This window comes from Habropoda laboriosa, unplaced genomic scaffold, assembly GCF_001263275.1.
Source record: "Habropoda laboriosa isolate 0110345459 unplaced genomic scaffold, ASM126327v1 scaffold84, whole genome shotgun sequence".
Classification (NCBI taxonomy): domain Eukaryota; kingdom Metazoa; phylum Arthropoda; class Insecta; order Hymenoptera; family Apidae; genus Habropoda; species Habropoda laboriosa.
In genome coordinates this window covers 1878098-1902571 of record NW_017100202.1, presented here as the reverse complement: position 1 = coordinate 1902571, position 24474 = coordinate 1878098, and the positions used below count along the sequence as shown (strand labels likewise).

At 40.8% G+C, this 24474-nt stretch overlaps 1 protein-coding gene across 1 annotated transcript in view; it reads left to right on the top strand.

Annotated features, from left to right (window-relative positions):
* Positions 1-24474, top strand: part of LOC108570452 (glutamate receptor ionotropic, NMDA 2B-like) — a 151778-nt gene that overhangs the window by 124217 nt on the left and 3087 nt on the right. Inside the window, 10 exon segments of the mRNA XM_017932314.1 lie at positions 9946-10093; positions 10959-11142; positions 12105-12244; positions 13097-13209; positions 16240-16524; positions 17539-17720; positions 18337-18572; positions 19314-19507; positions 22455-22538; positions 22540-22560. Of these exon segments, the coding sequence (XP_017787803.1) occupies positions 9946-10093; positions 10959-11142; positions 12105-12244; positions 13097-13209; positions 16240-16524; positions 17539-17720; positions 18337-18572; positions 19314-19507; positions 22455-22538; positions 22540-22560 (1587 nt within the window).

Here is a 24474-nt window from a genome sequence, read left to right as displayed (position 1 = left end):
CGGTTCATTTGGAATTGCGATGCACTACGCATTGCACAATGATCACTTAGCGCACACGTTCAACAGACAACGCATGCGTAAGCCGGCACGCACGCTGAATCGTAATTAGGAGCTTCGTGTCAGCATGTGGACTCAGACTAAGCAAACATCATTAAGGGAGAATAACGGTGCTCATAGAGCAAAGATTCTGAAGAACAAAGCGTCTGCATACGTCTGATTGTTCGAGGAAGTTTCGTCGTGAATTATGAACTTCCACTTGTGAACTTTCTGTGATGAACTTACAATTATCCCAAGTTTCTTCGTTCAACTTTCACATATGAACTTCCAATTGCCAACTCTCTGTTATCAGCTTCCATTTACCAAAGGTCAACGTTCACATGTGGATAATCAGCTTGGAAACTTCAAATCGAGAAATTTCAACGTTTTCATGAATTAAATGTAAAATATGAAGTGTGAAGAATAATCTGCGAAATATGTAACACGATATAAAGTTCAAAATTGCAGAGTACGATGTGTAAAATGTGAAGAAGTCATTTCCAATTTCATCTTGCAAAGAATATCATTTGCAATATTATGAATGAAATATCTCGATAATATAAAAATTGTCCACCTCTGGTATCTTCAACTCACGAAACACGCAAGATTACTCATGTTTGGAAAGTGCACAATTATTCGCTATTAGTGCCGGCAATTATCATTGCCGTCGTGGACGAAATAGCACAGTGAATGGTTTAATTTATTCGATATCGCTTGGACGTATGCAATGAGAAATCGTCATCTGTTACGTTGCATCGGTATACAGGATAGAAGGGCTGGAGATATTTCATGAATTCTCAAACATATGCTGTACCTATCCTTGTCCGTTTCACGGATAATCAAAATGATGTTCGGTCGATGTTCCACGAGAAGATACATTTCCATCGGATGTTACGATAACTGAAATTCTCTATAATTGACTAGACTGAGAGTTTCTAGTTTTAATCGCATTCCGATGATTAATTCGGTTGTATAAACGTGTTGTCGTTGACAATTAGTTCCATTACTAATAGAGTGTATTTACATTCGGTTAGAGTGAATATTACTCAACTACACTCTGTTCGGTACCGAATCGTAACTCATTTTAACATTTTTTAACCATCTGCTAAATCCTACTCTTCCCAAATCCTGGACACTCTGCGATAAGGCACGTAGCAACAATAAAGACGTTTGGCCAACCGATGTCGCAGCACCGCGTAAGGAAAAGGTCTCCGTTCACTTCCACTTTCGGCATTTTAGTCAGCATGAATTACCAGATCTACCGACTTTATGACTTTATTGTCTACACCGCTCGCCAGCTCGTCACCCCTACCATCAGCTCACTTCTTCCACAGCCACAATCCCTAAAGTCGAATTTTGTCAACCTCCACCCATCATCATGTATACTTAAAACACACCCTCTCCGACATACCAAATATATTCTCAACCACCGCCACAATTTCTCAGTTAGTACAGATACATCACCCACAACGACAGTATATATATTTACTGTTAAAATTGATTAGTTTAATTATACGATAGAAGGTGAACCTTCTCGGGATACTTTAAAAAGAATCACCCTTCTCCAAATCGGTTTGCGTGATTACCGCGTTCTTCTTAAAATCGTCAGTAGCACGGTACGCGAACGGTACACACTCTGTTTCATACAGTATAATTATGTAAATATGAATTTCCTTAGTTAATTATCGAGATCTTGGAATTTTCGAGAAAATTGTATTGAACGTTAGTTTTATCAGCAGAGTATAAAATTGACTTGACGATAAATTCGCAACGAGACACCCCACGTATGAGACACATTTTCGATACCACGAACTACCCTTTCAACTGAAAAGCCTGGCTTCTCGATATTCCTTTTCCATTCTACACGCATAGAGGGTCTTTTATGGTTTCCTCGAGGCTCTTCCTGCCTCTGCATTCCACGTCATCGACCACGAGTCAGCTTCGTGGATGTTCCAACGCCCGGGTTACTTCCTCTTCCGGTTTCCATGCCGTTTTCCGTTCTTCAGCGCAACACTAACCATCTCCAGAGCAGATACCATTTCACACGAAATCCGTCGAAACGACAAGAGAATTGATTCCGCGATTCCTTCGATCGACTAAACTGTTGTAATAGCCAGCTCGTAGAATTTAAAGAGACTATTTTTGCGCAGAATTTTTCGTTTCAATGATATTTGAAATTGCGGTCTCGATCTACTCATGTGACTCGTGTGATTCTCGATCAAATTCAGAATATTCAAATTCTAAGTATTTAGATCGAAATGATCGAATTCAAGGTATTCAAATTGAAACAGTTAAATTCTAAATATCCAAGTTTAAATTATCAATAACAAATTATCACGTGCAACATTTGTAATTTAACGATTTTCACCTAATTCAATTTTAACAGACTTCGATTTAAGTACTTACAATTATCCACACGCTAATCGTGAAAGTAGCCACCGTTTCGCCCAAACGACACAACGGAAAGTTGAGATGACTTAAGTTCACTTCCGAATTTCCACGTGGTACAAATTTCACACGCAGACTTGTGGTCTGTTACTGTCGACTGAACTACTCGTGAAGAGAGCAAGCTATCTTCGGGTTTCCAGTTCCAAACTTCGATGTACCTTCTTCGGTTTTCGGATATCCGTGCAATTGGCCATCGACGACACTTCCTCGTACCTTTCGCGCTTTCATCAACGAAAATAGCGACCGTAAATATAGATCCAAATAGGACGAATCTGTCTGAATATATTTAGGAAATCTTCGACAGTCAATTTTATTCGTTTCGTCTGTGGTAATTAATTAGAGTATACTATTAGGGGAGTTAGAGCAGATTATTGTTGATAATTTATAGTAAATACTAAATTACACATAATCGAAGTGGGATAGTTGTTAAATACAGGATAAGACGTTAAATTCCATCGAATTATAATCACGTTTCAGTTTATTAGATTCAGGGGGAACTCTACTCGATGCGATCAGTTAAATCTTATTCAACCCTATTAGAGTCTAAGTAGGTGTTCTTAGACGCCACTGGGCGGCATGCAATTTCTCTAAACATTATTAACCCCTCACAGATCCACTGAAATTCTCTAAAATCTTGAGACGAGTTTAACACTTCAAAATTATTTCGAGTGCCATTATTCATCTCGATAATTGACGTTAAATCCGAATTGATCTCCACAGATATCTAAATTTCTCAGTTTTCATAAATTCCTAATGAATTCGAAATCGAGCCGAAAATTTATATTGTCAATTATTTCGGACCTTAAACTAAATTTCACTCTGTACAATTTTTCCAAGTAGTCCGATTCTGTTCGTTCCCTTTGATCCTCGAACCTTTTCAAATTTTCATAAGTCTCGTCAGCAGAATTTATCGAACAGCTCGGTCTGGCTCTATTTCGCCAGGTATCGTTGGATCTCGTTAATCCGTTGGTCAATCTTTATTACCCAGAAACGTAAGTTGGCACTTCGATCAAGTGCACCGTGGTTCGCGTGGATTTGAATAGTTTCAACGATGTCTGTCAAAGTTTCGCGATTTCTGGTTAGTTTCAGTGAACTTTGCCGATGTCAATCCAGGATGTCAGACCACGTTTCGCGCGGCTAACCAGATTTCGAGTTTCGCCAAGTCCATCGAGACCTTAACCGAGTTATATGGGATTTCAGGCGATGCGACGGCCAGGTTTTTCAGAAACTACGGCTCGAAAAATTAAATTTCACCCTCTTCCTTCTTCCCCTATTAAAAGTAAACATTTCCCACTGAAACGAGAAATTGCAAATTTATCGCATAGAAATATTTACAATTCACTTACTCCGAATTTCAACGTATATTCGTCCCTTAAAAATTGCAAGTTTCGCGATTTCTGGTTAGTTTCAGTGAACTTTGCCGATGTCAATCCAGGATGTCAGACCACGTTTCGCGCGGCTAACCAGATTTCGAGTTTCGCCAAGTCCATCGAGACCTTAACCGAGTTATATGGGATTTCAGGCGATGCGACGGCCAGGTTTTTCAGAAACTACGGCTCGAAAAATTAAATTTCACCCTCTTCCTTCTTCCCCTATTAAAAGTAAACATTTCCCACTGAAACGAGAAATTGCAAATTTATCGCATAGAACAATTCACTTACTCCGAATTTCAACGTATATTCGTCCCTTAAAAATTGCAATACATTCTTCACTATTTATTTCCTTCGAAATTCTCCTTGCGTACATATTGACATATAATTGCACATTTCCCAAGAAACAATGTCTCCTATTTATAATTCTTTCGATGGCTCTTTTCTGCTGCGTTTAACAGAGAAATTCGTTGAATTCACAATTCGCGTGACATTAGAAAGAGCTTAGTGGGCCAAACAGTCCTCCGGAGGTAAAGCGTACAATAGTGATAGAATCTCTTTGTCTCTCAAGTGGGAATGATATGGCGGGATGCCAGCAGAAAAGGAAGATAATTGTTCCCGCTGTGCCCGCGCGGTAGAAACGAAAGATGTGCCAGAACGAGTATAATCGAATACATACAATACAAAGTTAAAGAGAGAGAGAGGGAGAAGGTGGACATATAAAAATCATATTATTACGGACTTACTTTGCTGGTTTCTCGGCTAAATGAAAGTGGGAGAAAACGTTCAATGTTACACAATTGCCACTCGGAGTGAAATGAAACTCGAGCCGCATGAAAGAGTGAATTACGCTTTCAGCGTAAAACTGTTATCAGAGTGCTCGAAACGAGCGTTTTCACAGGGGAAAATTTGCACACCTGCTCCTCCGTGTAACTTATTAACCTCTGCTCCTCTACTCTCGCTGTTGTTTGTTTCTTCTTCTTTTTTTTTTTACGAGGATGCAACCTCGAAGGAGGAAGTTCGAACTCGAACGACGTAGCATTTTTCGCGAGGCTCCTCCCTTCAATTTTCGCCAAGTGAACAACTTCGAAGAGAGTCTTGCTGGATTCGAATCGCGTTTCTAGATTCTCCGTCGAGCGAAATTTCAATCCGGAGACTAGTTTAACCCGTGCTAGCTCGCACGGGTAGAAAAATTTACGAGTTTCCGCGCTTTTTATTTATATTTAGACCTTCATGTGTGAGATCTCTCTGAGGAAGTAAAGGGGGAAACGGAGTTTAATACATGAAAGTTGCGCGTTTTCCTTAGCAGCACGCCTTGGAAATCTAAATGAAGGTGGAATTGAAAATTTTTCATGTGAAAGACGTGATTTTTGAGACACTTTTGGTGACGAATTTTGTAATACCATTACTGTGATATAATGATATAATTAATTAGCATTGCGATAACCTTTTGTAGGCTAATTTGACACGTGTTAATTCTAACCTGTTATAAAGTTTGGAATTAAATTTTAAGAAGCTTCCACTTAATTTGGATTAAGAAAAAATAAACTCTATATCCAATTCACTTACTATAATTGCACAAAAGCAGACTGCTGGGAAAGATGCTAAAGTTTCAAACTTTTTGGACACTCTTTTATGATCTCTGAAAAAATAGGTACAATTTGATAAGTTAATTAAGAAATTGATCATTACTAGGTTTTTCATTATTAATATAGACTTTAATTAATCACCGATCCAGCAACCAAACACAGTGATATTTTCAATTACTAATTAGCCTAATCTACAGATCCATTTCGATGACAATAATCGACAACCTTGTCCGCTCGTTCCCCCAACAAACCCACAAAATTCCAAATTTAAAGACACACACTATAAAATCCAAACTTCGACGAAGATTTCCAGGGAAATAAAAGAAATCGTCCGCGTAAATACGAAAGTAGAAAATTTCTCTGTATCGGTGGTTACACGCCGACAAACTACACCGAGTATACTTCGTTCGGTTGTGTGTTTTTGAAAAAATGCCAATTCACCGGGAACCGTGGCCGTCGAAGGTTTAACAACCCCTACAAATGCCATAAACTTTTATGGCGTGAACGAAACTACACGGCCAATGCATAAAGATCTCGATGTACGTACGTGTAACGTATAAACTCGGTTGCAACAACCCCTTCACGAACTTCCTGTCGCTGTGCCTAACGTATACGTACCGATATATTTGCGTTACGCAAGATTTTACGAGCAGCTGGCCAAGAAAGTCGCGAAATACACGCGTAAACCTCGGTGAGGAGTATCCTTCACCCGCAGAAAACGAGGGAAATCGATGTTTCGGGGGTACTTTTCATGCCTGTCACACTGTATACGTATAAATACATACGTCGGAAAGACGTCGTAAAGTAAACTTGTGATATTGCCGCAGTGAGAATGTTGTGCTTATGGTAGTAGACGCGTTACGCAAGATTTTACGAGCAGCTGGCCAAGAAAGTCGCGAAATACACGCGTAAACCTCGGAGAGGAGTATCCTTCACTCGCAGAAAACGAGGGAAATCGATGTTTCGGGGGTACTTTTCATGCCTGTCACACTGTATACGTATAAATACATACGTGTATGCATCGTCTTGGAAAGACGTCGTAAAGTAAACTTGTGATATTGCCGCAGTGAGAATGTTGTGCTTATGGTAGTAGAAGGTATCTTGGCTCTGTTTACTTTTACACCGCGAATTTGCTGCAATTATCGCTTCTCCTGGTAAATTTGCGTTAATCAGAGTAAATATTGTACGCTGAAGGAAGAGAAGTTCCAATAATTATTCTATGTTTCGGTATTTATGTTGCCGCCCAAATGTTTCCGGCTATTATCGCGAATTTCGCGAAATTCCAAGTAAGACATTTCTACGATCTTCTCGAGTTTGGAGTTGGAGGATTGAATCTATGCATTCTCTCTCTAACTTTTTTCCTGTGTCCAGGAATTACTATGTTCTGATTTTTTTGCACATTATCAATTCTCTTTCACGAGCCTGATAAAGAATTAGCATGTTGTGGAATAGTAGTGGTCTCTTTTACGAATTTTTCGAACGTAACAATGAAGCTATTATCGCGAATTTCGCGAAATTCCAAGTAAGACATTTCTACGATCTTCTCGAGTTTGGAGTTGGAGGATTGAATCTATGCATTCTCTCTCTAACTTTTTTCCTGTGTCCAGGAATTACTATGTTCTGATTTTTTTGCACATTATCAATTCTCTTTCACGAGCCTGATAAAGAATTAGCATGTTGTGGAATAGTAGCGGTCTCTTTTACGAATTTTTCGAACGTAAGAATGAATTTGTCGCGTCGCAGAGAATGTCTTGTTCACACGAGAGAATCCTTGCGAATGTGTTTCTCGATCCCCGAATTTTTCTGAAGTCCCCAGTGACTCCCCCGCCAAGTACATGAAAGGCACGCTGATTGGTTTTTCACGTACGCAGAAATTACCAATCAACGTGCACCTTAGGTGTCACCCACCCTTCCATTGCGCCCTTAGCGCGCTTTTCCTTGGAAGGAGTGGAGCCCTACCTGCGGGTGCGTGGCATCTTCGCTGTCCTTCCGTGACGCGTCGGAAATTCCCGCCAGGTCAACCCTCGGCCGAGAGTGCCGTTATGCGCGCGTGTGGATTGACCTTTCAGAAATACCTGGTTTATGACACGTCTTCCGTTATTGCGGACGCGGAAAGTCGGAATTCTAAAGGCATTGTTCTGTAAGAAATGACTTATTTTTTCGCGGAGCTACGAAGCGTCTTTGTTCTCAAAAGTAACCTTCTCGTGCGAGCGTGCCATAAACCCGGTCAACGAAGACCCCACGCGTTCTGTACCTGCGCGACGGAACGGAATTCTTTATTCTTCTGCTCTCTGTGCACTCTTTTTCTTTGCACGTAATAAAGCCATTAAATTAATAAACGAGTAAATAACATTTTAATAAAACATTTCAATTTTTATTTAACGTATGAAATAATATTTTGACAAAATATTTTAATTTTCACTCAGTTTACAACGATATTGCTATGTAAATAATAAATAATAACAGTTTCAGCTGTTTGACTTGAGCGATCAGCCTGAATGAAATTGTAATAGCATTCATACCGCGTGTATCGTGTATTTACCTGGTATTACTTGCTCATGCATCTAGCAAAACAGGAGTCACGAATCTCGGTACGTCATCGTGGTTGACACAGAGCCAAACTATATATTCAACACCAGTTATTGCAGTATCCTGCGAGCTTCGTCCCCGCCACTAGGTAAATTCTGTCATAATAGTCCCGGAGGCACATGCTGCTTCTTCGTTTGTCTAAGGCGTCCATCATTAACGTCCATTTCCTGGCAAATTTATTCGACAATTACGTCCGTTGCGCTGGCTTAATTACGATACATTCACGTCGCATGGACATCTTCCGATTAACGAGCATCACTCAACGATCAATGATACCTGTTCCACAACGGACCCCTTTACCCTGCGTTTAAATATTCTCTCGCTGGTTTCAATAGCGTTTTCAGGTCGACGATTTTGATTTATACGACGTGGACACGATACAATTCTCTGGGAAATACTTCGAAGAATGAATGGTTAATAACAAATTGCTACGAGAGTTCGTTTAACAAATGTGACTCAGGTGTTCCAGTTTCGTGTGACCATTTAATGGATTATTTAATCTCTTGAATTTCACGAATTTATCGAATTCTTTTACTTCAAGATGTCTTCAGTTGTCCGTCATTTTTCTCGAGATATTTCCATGCTGTGAGAATTATTTGAGCTAAATTGAAATTACATTTCTTTTTTATCGATTAACGTGTATTTCGAAGATGATTTGACACAGTTTCAGAACCACTGACAGATATTAATTTCGTGTCTGTGTGTATACTGCACAAACTGTAGATGTTTCGGATCTAAATTAACTCTAATATCCAATTATGTAAATTGATATCTCTGCGGGGTATTATTTATGTAAGATGGAATAACCGATTTCTCGACGTTCTTCTTCGAAAATGCAAAGCTTCCGATCGATTATCCCAGCAGCACGCCCTCCAATGGAACACGTAAAACGAGTGTTATTCACCAGCTGCGGAAACAATACACAACGAGCATCGGGTTTGTCACGCGCAGGTGTGACCAGAGTAAACCATCCAACTCGCATTCAGCCAGATTGCACGACTTGGCCAGAAGCGACGTTAATCTACTTGTTTCAGTCGTGATGTAAACTGGAATCGAGTAAATTCAGCAGTGTTATGGAATGTCTGGGAAGTTACCGTGCTGTGAACAAACACCCGATGTTGCTTTCGAAAACTGAAAAAGTTCCTATCAATGGCATATTTGTGACCGCTATGCTTCAACGCCGCTTTCCACGAACTTTTCATTCAGAATTTCCAATTCCTCGACTTCGCGATTTGTCGATTTTCAGTATCTTTATCTGAGTGTTTTGTTTACTTTGTAAGAGAATATTCTCATTTCCTATATTTCGACGCTTTCCTATTCGTAACTGTTAAGCTTTAAAGCTGCTTTTCACTCACTTTTAATTCCAAATTTTAAATTGTTTGACTTCCTGGATTTCTAAATTTTTAATATATTTATCTCAGTGTTTTGTTTACTTTGTAAAACACTTTGCAAGAAAATATCCTCATTTTCCACATTTCGACGATTTCCTGTTCATAGCCATCAAGCTTGAAAGCTGCTTTTCGTTCATTTTCAATTCGAAATTTCAAATTCTTCAACTTCAGAATTTCTAAATTTTCCTTGGTAACGCACATTGCAAAAACATATCTTCTAAAATTATTCAACCGTTCCTTCCCAAAACAGAAACCCATCTCTCCAAAGTCCCTGGACGATACGCAATTAAACACACAATTTTCGAAACGAACGAACATTCAAAAAGCAACCACGACGTTAAGCCATTCCATTCGTTAGCCGTGACAAATAACACCGAAAGGTATCCTCCCTTTCGGCATCCCCTCTCGGGAACCCGAACGAATATTTCACTGCAGGGATGATCGTAGAACGATCGTGCAGTAAAACGTTCCCGCGGGCAAGTTGACCACGATGTTACCGGTGTTCGACGCTTTTTTTTCCAGGATGGACATTCAATCGGCACAGAAGAACGAGAGCTTTTATCAGTGCTGCAGCGGATTCTGCATCGACCTTCTGCAGAAATTCTCCGAAGAGATCGGCTTCACTTACGAGCTTGTCAGAGTGGAAGATGGCAAATGGGGCACGTTGGAGGTGAGAGAGCATCGATGAATTTCATCCGATGAACAATAATTATCCGAATGTTCTCCGATAAGTCGTATCAATCTGTCTAAAGAGTGCACTTCACTTACAATTCTTCCAATTAAAAACGATCAAGTTTTTTCCAACGGAGCGTGTTCTCTCGCATCTGCAAGTTCCAGTTCTTAAAGAGCTTCGTTAAGGAGCTGGATAAACGTTAATAGGTCGTACGGATATTTCCTATAAAACCAATTAAGTAATCTTAATCCGCGAGAGAGGGGGGAGGGAAGGATTAGTTTCAATAATCGCGAAAATAGCGCGAGAACGTCTTGAAAGTTGGAACGCGTCGATACGGCAAATCCCGTTTAATCCGAGCTTTTAGGTTTTAATGCTCCGCGACGGTATCGATGGAACGGCGATATAGATTAATTTCACACGTAATTGCGACCGTGTCCATTAACCCAGAATCTGCGCAGAGAATGAACAATCGAAGTGTATCGAGGCGGCAAAGTGTCCTCGAGCTGCTGATGCCCCTCTTTTGTTTTGTGCGGTATTTAAACCTGGCACACTAACGTGCGGAAATTCAACGTCCAAAGGGACTATGCTTTTCTATTAAGCAAGTTTTGAAATAAACAACTTTTACAATTTTAACGTTAACAAAATTAAAAAAGAAATACGAATACTTTTTTGTCAGTGTCGCACAGAATTAACGTTGGTTTTCCAGGGTTGAGCTTTCCAAATAGGCTTGTAAACGACATAAACCAGCGTAATTGTAGTTAACCGTATTATTTCACGGTGCGATAATTTTGGATAGGATTGTGTGATAAGAATAGAAATGAAAGGATGTGTTTTACTCATTTAATCGTGTCTGATTTTGTAGAATGGAAAGTGGAACGGCTTGATAGCCGATCTTGTGAACCGAAAGACGGACATGGTCATGACGTCGTTAATGATTAATTCCGAAAGAGAAGCCGTGGTCGATTTCACGGTGCCGTACATGGAAACTGGTATCGCCATTATAGTGGCGAAGAGGACTGGTATTATATCTCCCACTGCCTTCCTTGGTGAGCAATTTATCAGGCATTCAAGCGAGCAAACCCTTTCAGATAGTTAATACCGTCACCCAACAAGATAATAAATTAATTACGTAATTCTTTCATAACACCAGTTATTTGACAATTCTTTATCAATTTTCTTTTAATACATTTCCGCAATCTATGAAAAATATCGGATGGTATTTTGAACGTCGAAAGTTTCTTGGCGGAAACTCAATTTGGTCGAAATTTTCTGCAAATTTCCGGAACGTTCGATCCCAGATATTTCGAGGATTTCGCGAAAATTCGCCGTTGGATAATTCTGCCAGAGAGAATGGATAGTAAATTCTAGGCAAACGCCGGTCAATTCTTGGAATTGACTATGCCGCTCGCCCAGAATCCTTCTCTAAGATGGTGGTTTACGAGCATGTTGTTCCACGAGACAGGAGGATAGTAACGATGCACTAGATTACCGTGCAAAACGGAAATTTACCTTACGCGCGTCCTAACTGTGGATTAACGTGCAGCTCCTTCCAAATTTCGTCGAAATTACCGAAGGAACGTCGGCAATAAAAGTTCGCTAAGACATAAATCAACGTTATCGTTCGGTTTTATTCGACTGTACGCTGTACGTAAATGTCGGGCTGAAATTTTATGGACTTGCCACTGTAAAACGTAATGTCAGCTAATCTCGCGTAATCATTACAAATACACATAATTTTCATTCCGGTAAAATGGACCAAAAAAAATTACTGACCCAAAATTCAAAAAAAAATTCTTCAGAGTAATTCTTTAATTTCCAGAAATGTCAAGTTTAGTATTCCCGTACGTCGCTGAATTAAAAAGAAAAATGAAAAATGAAATGTCCAATTGCTGACAATTCGACAAATCCGTAAAACTGAAATACGGAGATGATTTTAAATATTCAACTGAATAACGTTTGACCCACTGTCGCGATGTTTTCATTCACTGTAAACACTGATTGTCCACAGAACCGTTCGACACCGCGTCCTGGATGCTAGTCGGCATCGTGGCCATACACGTGGCGACAATTATGATACTGCTGTTCGAATGGTTGTCACCATCCGGTTTCAACATGAAGGTAAACCCTTCAGGCGCTGCGCGGATACCGGTATTATTAATTTCGCTTCTTATTACCTATGTATGTCTACCCGTCCACGGAGCACGAAACCCCCATAGAGCAAATTACTCGTCGGAAAATATCGTTAATCTTGACGACGCTTCACACCTCCGTCGCACTGCATCGAAAAGAACAAGATTGATCGTGGGGCGACAAGCTTCCTCTCGCCCCTCCATGTGCATCCTGCACACTGCAACTGAGCTTCCAGAGCGACAAAAACCTTTGCTCTATTTTTTCCCCACCCCGACAATGGAACCTGCTGTTTAAAGCGTCGATTGTGATTTCGTTTCACGTTCGCGAACGCGATTGTTTCTGATTTTTTTCATTCAACGTGTGCACAGGTAGCGACAAAAGTCTTTGGATAATGGTATATTGTTTCGCGGGTCTGTCTTCTCGCTTTGAAATACAATCAAATTTGAAATTTTTATGTTGTACCACTTTAGACGCGCACCAGTAAGATCTGTTCTACTAAATCTTCTATCTCACCTAATCGCATGGGAACAGAAGAGACTGTAATACTTTTAGTAGATACTTTGAGTAGATGCAATGGAAACGCACAAAAATTCAATACAAATGACAGACAATTTATTTAGTAATAATTAACATAAAATTGTGTTTTAATTTCAAATCACCTATGCACAACCACACAGAACTTTCACCCAACTAAATTATCCTTTATAGGCCGTTTTAGGGCCGTTTTATTTACTTCTAAATTCCCCGCATGAATCACAGTTCCTCTTGATAGAATATAACGTTTTCTTATTATTGCATCGTTATCGCTACGCCAAGCACGTGAAACGGTTGGAGATAAATGAGAAAGAGGCTGGTTTTTCCTTGTTACAGAAAAATCCGTCGCCGAACCATCGTTTCTCCTTCTGTCGTACGTACTGGCTGGTCTGGGCCGTATTATTTCAGGCAGCTGTCCATATCGATTCTCCCAGGGGATTCACAGCAAGGTCGGTAAAACAATTTCTATCGGAATTAAAATCTTCGCCGTAAATCATATCCGTCAGAACAATGGAGAAAGAGAGAGAGAGGGAGACAGGGGGAACTCGCGAAACCTGGTTAAAGTGTATTTTCTTCACGGACGCTCGGCAAATGCGCTTTGTACATTTGCGTGCTTCATGAACCAATTTCAACTCGTCCTTTTTCCCTTTCCACCACATTTTTGCGCTCTTTAACAATTGTGCCCGATGTATTGGAGCTTCTTAACGGTGAACTGTGAGATGATCGGGCCGTGCAAACTCGAGTTTATTGTACAGTAGACTCCCGTACAACGCGAGTTACTATAGCGCGTAAGAGATTTTGCGACTACTGTTTTCATATATACTCGCAAAACTCGCAAAATGATAAAACACAGGAATTCCCCGTATTTAACACGTTGACTGCCACGGTGGTCATATGTGACCGCAGATTGTTTCTCCTGTAGCGCCACGGTGGTCATCGGTGACCGGAGTGCTTCAAATGGTTATAATAGTAAAAGTTGAACGAACATTGATAGTTAATGAATTTTGAACATCATCGCTGACTAGAGAATACTTTGAAATAAAATGTGCACTATTCAACGATTAAAAATTTTTACTAGAAGGTCAAAAATGAGAGATTCATTTTGATCAAAGCTTCTGTCTACCGGTGTATTGTATTAAAGCATTTCAAACGATACAATCTGGGCAGTATGTGGTAACATTTTTGGTCCGATTTTTAGCAATCTCTGTTCGAAAACTTGCAAAATTTTCGCACCAGGTATGCTGGCCCTTCCTTTTCTTGCATCTCATGTCGTAATTTTCTTCGGATAGATATATTTGACGGCCCTGGTGTAAGTAAATATTCGAAAATAGTTATCAAGTGTCGTCGAGTGCACCAAGGCGTGACCACCAGAAAGATAAACGCCCCATGGGTAATTATTATGTTGCCATTATATGCTTAGAATAATAAAAATACTTTCGTGGCGTCCTGAGCAAAACATGTGATTTCGGCGTGGCAGTCAACGTGTTAAAAGTTGAGCATTACACTGTTCCCTTCATCGTTACCGACTTTTTCTCTTGTCACTTTTTTCAAAAAACTGTCCTATTTGATAAAACAGACAATAAAAGTCTGTGGCAATAATCATTCCAAACGTAATACTTCAGGTTATTCGCGTTATACGAGAAACATTCTGGTCCAGCGCGAATTCCTATAACGCGTGACGAATTAACCGCGTTACACGGGAGTCTACTCTTCCTGGAAGATTTCGTGACAGCGCACAAATATCAGAGTTCCTCTGTGTAAAAAGTAGGTGCGTTGAAAAATACCAGAAATGGGAAAATCGAATAATGAGAAATATCGAAATTCATTCTTGAATAAATCGGATTGCAATATTATTTGCAAAATGTGTTCCACGGTGATTTGAAAGTTCGTGCGAGTAAATTTCGCATTCATTTTGCACGCGATCCTTCGGAGATTAGGGAAGATCGCGGAGATAAAGTTCGAAGGTTTAAATCCCCTTTGTTCGATAAATTTCAGGCACCGCAAGCGATACTCGAGCTGAAATTATTTTGCCAACGGAGTTTACACAGGTGAACGTAAGTTTGCCAATTAAATTGTACGCGACGCGTCGCGACGTCTCGTGGTTGCGCAACAGCATGGAATAATTCGTGCGCGCAGAGCAAGCGGCGGCAAGTGGTTTAAATCAAAAAGGCAGTGTCTTAGATTATGGCACGGGTTCGCGGTACGGGAATATACATGTATATCTTCTCCGGGCGGGGCGTTTCTCGTGCCAAGAAACTGTATTCAGCCGCAGCATTAACCGTGAAAAATGCACATTTTATTTCACGAACCGGCCGAGCGGCGAATTCAGACGTTTCACTTAATCTCCGCGATGTACGATGAATTACATCGAAAAGTCGCCGTTTTCCCGAATTTCGCGTTATCCGATGAAATTCTTCGCACATGGTGTCCCACTTATGGTGAACGTCTAACTTATTTCCTCTGCTGTTGAAAGTTGGAAAAAATCGTAGGCAGAGAAACTCCTTTTAGCCATTTTTTTGAAATTTTGAGTAAGGTATTGAGTCATTATTTTAAGTAACTATTTCCTTACTTTTTTTTATTTGGAGGAAGTAAGTGAGAATAACACGTTGTTCTCGTGAGAAATGTGCGTCGATGACACGACAGCGTGAGATCGAACGTCGTCGCGATGTAACGCAGTTTCTGTTAGCGATTCTGCTAGGTTTCGTATTGATTAATAAATTTTGCACGGTTTACGGTACGCGCCAGCTCCAAATGCATATCTGCGTGCACGTTTGCGGGGCAAACCGACCTGTGCAGCTCGAGATTACCCGCACCGGAGTTAAAGTTTCATGGAGTATGCGGACGCTTCGTGTGAAGGATCGAGTGTAATTATTGCGCCGTGTTACGTGTCTGGTAAAGGGTCGTGATAAGAGGTTATGACAATGCAGTGATAAATAAGTTAATTCGTGGATACGTTCGCTTGGTATATTCTGTACTCCCTTTGAATTTTGTGGGAAGCTTCTCTCTTTAACCTCTTAACGCTCATATTTTTCTTAATTCGTTTGGATATTGCAAAAATGATCAGTTTTATTCTTTTGTAAATTATTTCCTGGGTGTGTAGAAATCAGTTTCTCATTGCTACGTTTTTGCCGTGGTGGAAAGGATAATGCAATATGGAAAGTGATAGAAAATAATTAAACAAAATTGACACTCGCTTTGCATACTTTCTTAGCAAACCGCGATTTTCAAAGATAAAGAATTGTCCTTTGTTGTGAAAAATTGAAAATCGTAAGTTTAGGTGTTTAATTCCCTGATCTCTCGCAGGAAGTCTATTCATGATTGAAAATTCTTTACACTTCCTTATCCATACTTACAGTTTTAAAAATTTGTCACGCTTACTTATCCATACTTACATTATTAAAAATTTGTCACGCTTACGTATCCCTACTTACATTATTGAACACTCTCTACCCTAAGTTACCCACACTTTTATGGCTCAGATTTATGACGAACGTATGGGCGTTGTTCGCCGTGGTGTTCCTTGCCATATACACTGCCAACCTGGCCGCCTTCATGATCACGAGGGAGGAGTTTCACGAGTTCACCGGCGTGGATGATCCTCGATTGGCGAAACCTTGGTCCCACAAGCCCATGTACAAATTCGGCACTATGCCTTGGAGCCACACGGACAGCACTCTGGCGAAATACTTCAAAGAGATGCACTCTTACATGAGGAAGTTCAACAAAAGCAATGTGGCCGAGGGCGTTGAGGCGGTTATCAGCGGGTGAGTGCAATAAGTATCACGGATTTTCCTGAAATTGCTAGCTCCTGTTGTGTCAGAAGTTAGTCATGCGCTGTTTAAACCGCGCTCAATGCTGCACGCATTATGTATACTGGGTGGGCTAATAAGAACTGCTATCTGAAATAATTTATCGATTTTATTCAAATATATTTTATGTGAAACGAAACACATTGTAATTAATAATATTCGTCGAATGGACGCATTTTCCCAGCTATCAGGATGAACTTCAATTTTTATTTGCAATTTTTCTCAGAAAATTTTAGACGAAATTATCAATAAATTAGAATGAATTTCGTGTGAAGTGTGTTTTGTTCAAATCTGGAAGTAACGAGTTATTTCATGTGGCAGTTTCTTATTCACTCACCCTGTACATACATAACTCGTTATCGAAGTTTCTGAAGGGAGTTGCTCGCCTAATCTCTGTGAGCAAGTTCCCTTCGATTTCGTCTCAACGACTGGTTTGGTGGTTGTGTTATGTGCTGGAAGAGCAAAGGTGGTGTTCAAGGATGCAATTCGGAAGTTGATGGGATTTTTAATAGAAACGTTGGAAGCAGTTTCCTAATTAAATGTAAAATATCGAATCCAGTGTTTTCCTGAATTAAACTTAAATTAAAGATTTTTTAATTAAACTTTGTATTGTTCAATATCGAATATTCAAGCAAACGCAGGGGAATATCCAATACGCTTCTACTTCTTTTGAACGTTTGTTAAAACAAAAAAATTGATACATTTTTCAATTGTCTAACGTAAATCGTATATGTCGACGTAAGATTTTCGTCGTAATTAATAGAAGCAACAAATCGGCAAAGTAAATTCAAGACAGCTTCTCAGAGGGATGATTCTCTCGGGTAAAACTTTGAGGTGTACAGCGAAGATAAAACTGAAAGCTCGTTTTCTCTGAAAAGAAAAAGTTTGAAGGGTCGGAAGATCAACTGTACGATTCGACGATTCCGAAGTTTCTAAATTTTCTTAGCAACGTCATTTCCTTTGCTACAGAGAGCTGGACGCGTTTTTCTACGACGGAACGGTTCTGGATTATTTGGTATCGCAGGATGAAGACTGCCGATTGCTGACCGTAGGATCCTGGTATGCCATGACAGGTTATGGTCTTGCCTTTTCGAGGAATTCCAAGTACCTGCAGATGTTTAACAAACGCCTTCTCGACTACAGAGATAACGGTATCTATATACGTTCGTGCATTGTATCATTGAAAGAGCGTTGGACTTGTTTTCTAAGCGGATGAAAGAAATTTGAAGAAAACTTCACTTTATTATATGAATATATAAAGTATAAAGTGATGGAATATTAAAAGAGTACTTCAACAGAAATATAAAAATATTATTGGAAAGTATGTTTGCATGGAAAGTAGTTTCCAACGCAAATGAAAGCAGCATTCACCTTTTCAATTTTGCTTCGTTTCTCACGCCACGGATGCAGATAGAACCTCTACCCTCCATTATTTCTCTAATCTTTTCGTCCTTCGCAAACTTCGTTGTCCTTGAATATTCCGTTATTTTTTTTCTCCAAACCAAGTTACAGCGAAAGCAACATACGTACACAATAAAATTAACCATGAAAGTAGATCGTGGAATAAAATATTTTCACCTAAACACCTTTCAAATCTCTCAGCGCCTTAATCCTAATTACAATCCTTCGAACTCTATCGAAGAAACGTTTGCCGGCAAAATGTAAAGCTCTTTCAACGCGATCTTACTAACGCCACGCTGGTTAAAAGCACAATTGTTCACGCCTCTGTGTACATTTCTCATTAAAACGCGGAGACTGAAATTCCAGGGGACTTGGAGCGTCTCAGAAGGTATTGGATGACGGGCACGTGTAAGCCTGGCAAAGAGGTACAAAAGAGCAGCGATCCCTTGGCTCTGGAGCAGTTCTTGTCCGCGTTTCTCTTATTGATGATGGGAATTCTACTTGCGGCGGCGTTTCTGCTACTGGAACATTTGTATTTCAAGTACGTCAGGCAGCATCTGGCGCGAAGCGACGGCGGCGGGTGTTGCGCACTTTTCAGCTTGGTAAGCCGCTTCCAGCCTGCATAATCTATGTATATACGTACTTCGCGCTGCGAGCATCGATCACATCCGACCAAATATTATTACGTTCCAATTTTTCACCTGTTTTATTATTTGCATACTCACGGTGGAAGAAAGTAGTGAGATTGACGGTTTCCGAAACACGTTTTCTACATTGATCAGTTATATCGGGGTCACTGAACTCGTCCCTTTGTTGACACAATTTTGACTCGAGGATCACGTGGAAATACTTCACTGAGATTTCCGCGTATCTGGCTGAAAATGAATTTATGAAACGCTACGAATGATTGAATTTGTCTTCAGAAATGCTTAATTTCACGAATTCAAATAATTTTATACGTTTTACGAAAAAGTGATTTACCACGTTCCTCAGAATTTCTTTGAAAAATATGATTGAAATGTTAAGCGCGGCTCCAAATGCTCCGTCACCAATGTGTTAACGATGCGAAAAACTGTCTACGATCTTAGAATCATCTCAAATATGATTTCAAGGGAACCTTGAAAATTTTTGATTATCGCTGAATGCACGTCCTTGAACCATACAAATTAATAGTAGTTTAGGTGTCCGTTATAATTCAGCAATTAAGTGACACACTGTACAAAAATTGCAACCTCTTTAGACACGAATGGGACTTTCTTCTGTTTGTAGCAGTAATAGTAATAACGATAATATCGATGTAATTTAATTGCAATCAGTGAATCTGCTTGTAAATATTCTTGAAGAGCATGGGAAAATCGCTGACCTTCCGTGGCGCGGTCTACGAGGCGCAGGATATCCTGCGATACCACAGATGCAGGGACCCGATCTGCGACACGCACCTGTGGAAAGTGAAGCACGAGCTGGACATGGCCAGGATTAGGATACGACAGCTGGAGAAGGACCTCGAGGCTCACGGGATAAAACCTACTCAGGCCAAGTACGCTGTGATCCTAATTTACTCGATACAACTTCGTTCCACAGTCAAATCCTCGCATACTCGACAATGTGTCTGCATCGCAGTTTGAGACTCTCGACCCTTGTTCATCCGAGAGGATCTCAAAGAATGTGTTTCAAATTTGGGGCGAAATCTTCCGTTTATTTTTCCGTTTTTCTCATCGTGGTATTGTGTAACAATTCATTATGCTTGGGTGATTTATGATAGATGTGTTGTAAATGTATGATTTTGTGAAACGGTGACTTTATTGGCTGTGTAGGTGCATAGAAAGAAAAAGAAAGAGTGATCGTGACACGTGATTAGTTCTGTCGGAACGTTAGAGAAAATTCCTTTCGGATGAGATCGAATCTTCGAGATCCGCTCGACGATTGAACGAAGAAGTCAGAAACAAAGGAGTAAAGAGAGGGTGCGAGAGTGCGGCGGGAGGAAAGGGGGAGATAGAATCGACATGAAAGATCCAAGAAACCCACTTTCGTCCGTTCCTATTTGATACATTCGCTTTCTTTGAAGTATCACTCGCTTTCACAACGAAGTATCCCGCGCGCTGCAGCTTGTCCATCGCGAGAATTCCTAAGGACCTTCGTCCTTAGAGAAGCTTTCGTTTAAAAGGTCGGCACTTCACCTGCCCGATTAAGAGGACGTTTCGTGAATGAAAGCGGAAGTGGACCCGTAACGACAGAATCTACGCATGTTGTACTGCATAGTTATTTCACCTGTCCTCCGTAACATTTGCAGGGATTCAATCTCGATTCTCTTGGAGAAAGAAAAAATGAAATAGTGAAAAGATGAGACGTTTCTCTCTGGACGAAACGTGCCAAAGAATTCCTCCCGGTAAGCTTCTTTTAACGGACAGTTAACGTTCGATTAATTGAGAGGACACTCGGCGCAATTCCGGGAGGACGGAACGTGTGAATCGAGCTTAAATCCTGACCTATTTTCTGACGTCACTTGGAGCCTGGCTCGCACAGCATGCACATATCTACGAACGTACACGTATATACATTCGTATATACAGTCGGAAAATGTATACATATAATATTGACGTGTGTACATTCAGACGCATATACATATGGGTACGTTAACATCCGTGATATCGTTCGTTTCTGATTCTTCTTTACCTGCGTCGTTTTTTGCGTGCACTGGCAATCGTGGGTTTGAGACCTCGTGTCTAGCTTGGCAGATGGGCGAAAACGGATCGCTTTTACGCAGGATCAATACGTTCCACGCAAGACCGTAGGAGTAATCATAGACTTGTACTACTAGAACTGCGATATTTCCCCTACTGGTTGAGACAATTAAGTTCGTACTACTGTTATGCTGAAATTTCTTAGTTTCTTAGAACATTTTGGTTTTTTGTCATAGGATTTAGTTGCTTGCATGAGAACTTCGTAGATATTCTAATTTAGTTTGTATCGTTATTTGAATTTGACGAGAATACGAGTAATGTAAATATGCAGAGTGACGATAGAAAGTTCGAGAGAAATGAACTTCAGAGTTGTCGATTTTGCAATTCTACCGACACAAAATTCTGTCTATTATAGATTTGTCACGTAACAAGTACGATTTATTACTAAAATTGAAGGCTAAAGTAATCTTCAAAGGAAACAATTTTATATTCTAATTTCCATCTTAACTTTGTTTCACTGTGAAAGAAATTAAATTCCTTTTGGACGAGATACTTGTTCCAGTTTTGCATTGTTAAGACAACGACAGCAACGTTTATGGTCTCAAACTCATGATCGACGATGTATTATACTTTCCACCGCATCACGTGTACGAGAATGTTCCACGGCAATTTGGCTTCGAATTTCCGTTTATACTAAGAAGTAACCCCGTGGACATCGAGAGAGTCGAGGGAAAGAAAATGGGACAGGGAAAATGAACGGAAAAAGGGGGGAAAGGCGAGAACGTGCGCTGCTCGTAGAAAAGCAGAACTTCTTAGCGACACGAGATCTCAAGACGAACTTCCGTTGCCCGCGGCTCTGAAAAAGTTTCCCCTGAAAACTTCGGCCGGATAAGCCCGCAGGTGTTTGCCTAGAATCCAGGTACATTGTTTCGAGCAATCGTGAACGCTGTTTAATCGAACTTCCGGGGAGAAAATCCGTATCCCGCGATATTCGCGCGCCGTATAAATGGCGAACTTTCGAACTTCGATTCGGTGCTCTTTCGAACGGTATAGCGTTTACTTGTATTCCAACGGAGCGCGGCATTTTTCGTGGTCTGCTGAAATATTGCGGAAGGAGAACGAATGAAGTTTAAGCAGAAAAGAGTGTTTAAAGTTGAACTTACATTTCGGTTTTTCAAAAATTTTGGAAATATTAAGTTTCCATTAAGATTTGAGTCCTTTGGAAGCTTTCGTTAAAATTTTATAATTCTTGATAGTTTCATTTCAATTTGAGTTTAACTTTGTTTATGCAAGGTTTTTTGATTTGAAAAGTTTGAATTTAAATCGGCCTAAATTTGGAAAGAATAGGAATTTTTGAATACGTCGAGTCAAAATTGACACTTAACAAACTCTCGAATCTCTCGAAAGGAGAAAAGGAATCTAAATCAGTCTTACCGTATCGATGGAAGTAACAAGAAAATTATATAATTCCATTCTTCATCGTCCAAGTGTCACAGACAATGCAATCTAGCACGAAACTTTCTTGGCCTCGATGTCGCTTCGATTTTTCCAAACGCTCTTTCGATACGGGCCGAGGCGCGAGTTCTACTTTTCCCGCGACGAATCTGTTCGGAGTTGTTGGAAGAACGCGAAAAGCCAGAGAACGAGCGTAACGAAGACAGATTATAACGAAAGGAGGACGGTAGGAGATCTCGTGTCGTTCGAGACGTGTTGCTTGGTCCACGTTAAGAGAGATGATTTTGGTGGCGGTGGACGATGGGTGGAAGAGAAGCCTGGCACATATCCACGTCGGCTTTTTTAAAGGAGGAAAACCGGAAGTCTCGGCTGGTGGCGAGGATGCTTTCAAAGCTCGGACCGCCATTCACAAGCGGAGTCATTGGCGTTTTTTTTTACCGCCATACTTCGATTCGTAAGTCCGCAACGCCCACAACACGTAAGAATCGCTCGGTGACGTACGAACCGGAACAAATATTTTTCCCCGATGTGTCGTTCAACGGTGTCGCCTCACGAACCCGCTGTTTTCCACCGTATTCAGCGTTTTCTGCTCGCTGAACAATGCATCACGCGCGCGCACACGCTCACTATCCTGAACCTTTCAGAAAAACTCTTCCTTCAACTCCCCTTCCTTTCTAATCACATTTCACAATTTTTACAATCCTTCGCCGTTTCACTTGTCAATTTCATGGTGCAAGTATCTACCGTAGCATTTTTTTATTTATACCTGAGCACTTCGAAATTGGTAATCTTCACGTTGAATATCTGTGTAAATGCGTGACAAGTCGAAATTTCGACCGAATTGGTTTCACTTACATTCGATCCCTCAGGTCGATGATGAAGGAACTCCGAAAGTGTTTGAGTGCACGGTTATTCGTTTTTAAGGAATTATAAAAGAAAAAATAGCTCAGGGAAATGAATTGCGAAAAAAGTGTAAAGGAACTATTGCTATCTCCGCTACGTTACGTCTCTCGTGCAATCGTAAAACTTCCGTGACTAATGTTTCCGTGTACCACTTGAAATAATGGAGATATTCGAGGTGGACAAAGTTTGCCACACATACTGTACATACTTGGAAACTTTGGGCGAAAAACGTTTCACACATACGTCGTTATGAATCAGAAAACACTGTACCTGATCCAAACTTCCTACTTCAGCAACGAATCTATAAATCAACCCCTTATTTCCATACTTCCCGGTGTCCTCGAAATTGCGTCCCGAAGTAGGAGAAAAATCAGAGATAGCTGATCTAAGCAAGAAAACTAGCACCTTCGTCCAACCTACTCCTTCCTCGAGCAACGCGACTACTCGCGAGACGTGGTCACTGGGTCACGGCGATTTGGCAGCGGGACAAGGTGGAGGGCCGTATCAGCTGCCAAATATCCCGAAAAATTCACGCTTGTTTTGTGTCATTTCACCGGCGTTCGCCATTTAAACGCAAACCGAGCGACGGCGGCGTGCGCACGCGACCAAGTAAAAGCGGTTCGGTAACATATGGTGGAAACGTGACATCTGTGCAAGTTTACTTAACAGAAAACGATATTGTCCTCCGGCTGAGACCGTTTCGTCGGCACATTTGAAATTCTAGATCGTTCCGTCGGAAACTAGACGCGCGTTTGCTTCAACAGACGTCCGTTTCCGACGTGTTTCCAGCTTCCCCCTCGCTAATTTGTATTCCGCCGCGGCGCCTCGTCGTGTCATCCGGCGGAATTTTCAACGGGAACAGGTTCCTACGTCACTCGGGAGAGAACACTGTCTTCGGGGTGTGCGCGAAAAAATTGACGAGTCGGTTACACACGAATCGTCGTGTGCGTTTTGTACGTCGTTCCGTCGAGAGCGGACAGGGGAAATGGACGATAAGAGAGGGGAGTCGCGGTAGAGGCATTCAAACCGTCGATAAATCCGTGCACCCCTGACAGAGAGAGGTGAAAATCGATCTCGCGAGGCTCGTTTCGGTCCAGTTTTCGCGTGCTCCCTAGACGCCTTCATCGCTAACGAGTCGCATTATCCTTGTGACCGGAAACAATGCTGCTCTTCTTGAAATATATCGTCAAGTGGCGTACGCGGCGTGTTGGAAAAGAAGCGTCTAAGATTTTCAGAGCTTGTACTACTCATCGAGAAAAATAAAAAAATGCTTAACCCTTTGAGAACTTACCCCTCGATGAACTTAGGACGTTCGAAGTTTCTAATTTGCAATTTAAATTCCAATCTTTCGGTTCGAGTTCGACGGAATATTTCGAGGAGGACAAACTTAACGTTAACCAACCACTTGGATAACGTTTTCGTTGAAAGATTGCTGGTAACTCTGTAATGAAAGCAAAGGAGGAAA